This window comes from Tasmannia lanceolata, unplaced genomic scaffold (genome assembly GCF_043159265.1).
Source record: "Tasmannia lanceolata isolate RefF3 unplaced genomic scaffold, GAP_Taslan_0.1 ptg000044l, whole genome shotgun sequence".
NCBI classification, from domain to species: domain Eukaryota; kingdom Viridiplantae; phylum Streptophyta; class Magnoliopsida; order Canellales; family Winteraceae; genus Tasmannia; species Tasmannia lanceolata.
Window position 1 is genome coordinate 4882016 of NW_027518721.1, and position 3872 is coordinate 4885887.

At 53.6% G+C, this 3872-nt stretch overlaps 1 protein-coding gene across 1 annotated transcript; it reads right to left on the bottom strand.

Annotated features, from left to right (window-relative positions):
- Positions 1 to 306: 306 nt before the first annotated feature.
- Positions 307 to 2056, bottom strand: LOC143863306 (uncharacterized). Its single transcript, XM_077373995.1, has 3 exons — positions 1688 to 2056; positions 777 to 1468; positions 307 to 310 (listed from the first exon to the last, which is right to left on the bottom strand). The coding sequence occupies exons 1-3, from the start codon at positions 2054 to 2056 to the stop codon at positions 307 to 309; spliced, it is 1065 nt and encodes a 354-aa protein (XP_077230110.1).
- Positions 2057 to 3872: the final 1816 nt, after the last annotated feature.

The window sequence follows — 3872 nt, forward strand, 5'->3', positions numbered from 1 at the left end:
GAAGATTTCTGGAATTCCAAGCGTGCGGCAGCAGCTGCTGGTCAAGTGCCTCTAGGCGGTAGCTTCCTGGACGGATGACCTCTTTGACTCGGTACGGCCCTTCCCAAGTCGGGGAGAGTTTGCCCACCCTTCTTGGCTGGGAGACGGCCGCTTTCCTCAAAACTAGGTCGCCTGTGCGGAACTCCCTTGGTCGGATCTTCGTGTCATGGTATCTAGACACCTTCTGCTTATACGCTGCGGCTCTGATCTGTGACTCTTCACGGACTTCCTCAAGCAAGTCGAGGTTGACACGGAGCCCGTCCCCATTCAGCTGTTCATTGAAGTTAACAATTCTTGGGGAAGGAATGCCGATGTCAACCGGAATCACAGCCTCTGTTCCGAAGGAGAGATTGAAAGGCGACTCACCCGTTGCAGTGCGTGGGGTAGTCCGATACGCCCAGAGCACATGGTATAGCTCGTCAGCCCAGCGTCCGGCCTTATCATCCAGTCTCTTCTTTATCCCCTGCAGCAGAGTCCTGTTCGTCACTTCGGTCTGTCCATTTGTCTGAGGGTGTGCCACGGAAGTGAACCTTTGCTCAATCTTCAGATCTGCACAAAACTTTCTGAAGTTCCTTGAGTCGAACTGTTTGCCATTGTCTGTTATGAGGACCCGGGGTATCCCGAATCTGCACACCACTGATTTCCAGAAAAAGTTCTGGACGTTCTGCTCGGTGATCTTTGCCAGAGGTTCAGCTTCTACCCACTTAGTAAAGTAGTCGATGGCGACAACGACGAACTCGCGGCCTCCGGAGGCCGGCGGAAAAGGACCTAAGATGTCCATTCCCCAGACAGCAAAAGGGAGAGGGCTGATGATCGGAGCCATTGGCACGGCAGGTTGGTGAACGGCGGGAGAAAATTTCTGACACTTCTGACACTTCTTCACAAGGCTCAGTGCATCTTGTCTCAATGTAGGCCAGTACAGGCCTCTTAGAAGGACTTTGATGGCAAGGGCCTTGCCCCCAAGATGTTCTCCGCAAATCCCTTCATGGGTCTCTCGCAGGGCATACAGGGCATCGGTTGGCCGGAGACACTTCAAGTACGGGAGGGTGTAAGATCTCTTGTACAGAGTCTCGCCGTCAAGTGAAAACCTTGCTGCCCGCTGTACGACTTTACGGGCCTCTTTTTTCTCCCCGGGGAGCTCTCTGCTGCGCAGATATCTGATGATCTCATCCATCCAGCACGGCTCATCGTCGATCTGCATTACTACGACGGGCTGGCCATCAATACTGGAGGTCTTCAGGAACTCCATACGGATTTCTCGGAGAGCGGTGTAGCCTGACGTTGCTAGCTTTGAGAGCACATCAGCCTTTGTATTTTTAGTCCGGGGGACTCTAATGACCTCAAAACTTCCGAACTTACTGGCCAGGCTACGGACCCTTTGCAGATATTTGATCATTCGCTCTTCTCGGGCCTCATATACTCCTTGGATCTGACATACGACTAACTGTGAATCGCAGTACGCCTTCAGTCTCTGAGCGCGGGCCTGAATGGCGAGGTTCATTCCGGCGATGAGCGCTTCGTACTCTGCCTCATTGTTTGACGCACGGAATCCAAACCTCAGGGCATAATTCAGGACAAAGTCATCTGGTCCTGTGAGAACTAGCCCGGCACCGCTGCCACTTTTATTTGAAGACCCGTCGACATATACCTCCCATGGCGGCTCTTCAGAACATGGAAGCGGGCTGGTCGGAGGAGCTGCACTCTCAAGCCCGGGAAGCGGAACCGCTTCGGCTTCGATCTGCTGCTCGGATATAACCGGTTCTGCTTCTGAAGGAAGCGCTGCTTCTGACCCGGGGTCTGAATCTGGCATGGTACATTCAGCTATGAAGTCTGCAAGAACCTGAGCTTTGATTGCTGGCCTGGGCAGATATTTGATGTCAAACTCGCTGAGCTCCACGGCCCACTTCACAAGTCGGCCTGAAGTGTCTGGACAGTGGAGGATCTGCCTGAGGGGCTGTCCCGTCAGGACCTTGATCGTATGCGCCTGGAAATATGGCCTTAATTTTCTGGCCGCCATAACGAGGGCGTATACGAGCTTCTCGACTCGCTGATATCTCGTCTCTGCATCATGGAGGACCTTACTGACATAGTAGATCGGCTTTTGCTGGTGGTACTCCTCTCTGATCAGTACTGCTGCAACTGCCAAAGGTCCCGCTGAGAGATACAGAATCAGCTCTTCTCCTGGCTCTGGCTTGGACAGCAACGGCGGAGAGGACAAGTACTGCTTCAGCTCTTCAAATGCCGCTTGACACTCCGAAGTCCAGGGCGCGGTTTTTATACCTTTGACTGCGTTGAAGAACGGAAGGCATTTTTCTGCGGACTTAGAGATGAACTGCCCCAGGGCAGCTACTAATCCGGTCAGGCGCTGTACTTCTCTGATAGTTCTGGGCGGAGTCAGCTCCATCACCGCCTTGATTTTCTCAGGATTTGCCTCTATCCCTCTCTGGCTTACCATGAAGCCCAGAAACTTGCCTGCTCCAACGCCGAACGTACACTTGGTCGGATTGAGCTTCATGTTGTGCTCCCTCAAGACTTGAAACGCTTCTTTGAGGTCGGCAACATGATTGCAGGCAGCTCTGCTCTTGACCAGCATATCGTCCACATATACTTCCATATTGCGGCCGATCTGCTCCTTGAACAGCCTGTTGACGAGCCGTTGGTAGGTGGCTCCTGCGTTCTTCAGTCCAAAAGGCATAACTCGATAGCAATAAGTCCCTTGATCGATTACAAAGGATGTCTTCGGAATGTCGGACTCATGCATTCTGATCTGATTGTAGCCTGAGAAGGCGTCCATGAAACTTAGCAGCTCGTGACCTGCAGTAGCGTCGATGAGCTGATCGATCTTTGGGAGCGGGTAGCTGTCCTTCGGGCAGGCCTTATTCAGGTCTGTAAAATCTATGCAGGTCCTCCACTTCCCATTAGACTTCTTCACCATCACAACATTCGCGAGCCAGTCCGGGTACTGGATCTCGCGGATAAAGTCGGCCTTCAGAAGCCTTTCCACCTCTTCTCTAATGGCCCTTCACCTCTCCGGTGCAAAGTGCCTCCTCTTCTGTTTCACGGGCTTGCAGGTCTGATCAACCCCGAGCTCATGGGTGCTGATTGCAGGGTCGATGCTGGGCATGTCTGAAAGAGCCCAGGCAAAGACATCTGCATTGGCTCTGAGGAACTGAGCAAGATCCTGCTGCGCGGCCTCTGGCAGGGCAGAGCCGATCTGAACAACCCTCTGGTCGTCATCGCTATACAACGGGATAGATATAAGGTCCTCGGCCGGCTCGTTTACTGTGATCTGGGCTTCGTCCCTTAGATCAAACAGCTCGATTGGCAGAGACTCGGACGCATTCTTCCCTTTCAGTGCCGCTGCATAGCACTGCCTCGACTGGGGCTGGTCCCCTCTGACTTCCCCTACGCCCCCTGGTGTACTGAACTTCATCTTCTGATGATAGGCGGAGGGAACGGCTCGGAGGAGATTCTGGCCGGGGCGACCCAGGATAGCATTGTAGGCGGACTTGGCCCTTACCACCAAAAAGTTCACCATGGCGACGGACTGGCAGGGCGGCTCCCCGATAAGAACTGGAAGCTCGATCTGCCCTTCAACTTTGACAACTTCTCCGGAGAACCCGAACAGGTCAGAGTTGGCCGGCTTCAGACGGTCGGTTCCGATCAGCATCCCGCTCGAAGGCGTGATAATAGAGGATGTCTGCGGAGCTCCCGTTGTCGACCAAGATCTTCTTCATTTCCCAGTTCGCCACCAGCATGGTGATGACCAGGGCATCATCATGCGGGAGGATCAGGCCGTCGAGATCTGCATCTGAAAATGATATCTCGTTCTC

Bases quoted from the DNA above. Each gene is read 5' to 3' on its own strand.
- LOC143863306 (XM_077373995.1), bottom strand. From the start codon at position 2,056: ATGGCGGCCAGAAAATTAAGGCCATATTTCCAGGCGCATACGATCAAG. The intron at 1,469-1,687 runs GTATATGTCGAC...GTCGTATGTCAG, and splicing joins CTGAAGAGCCGCCATGGGAG to ATCCAAGGAGTATATGAGGC.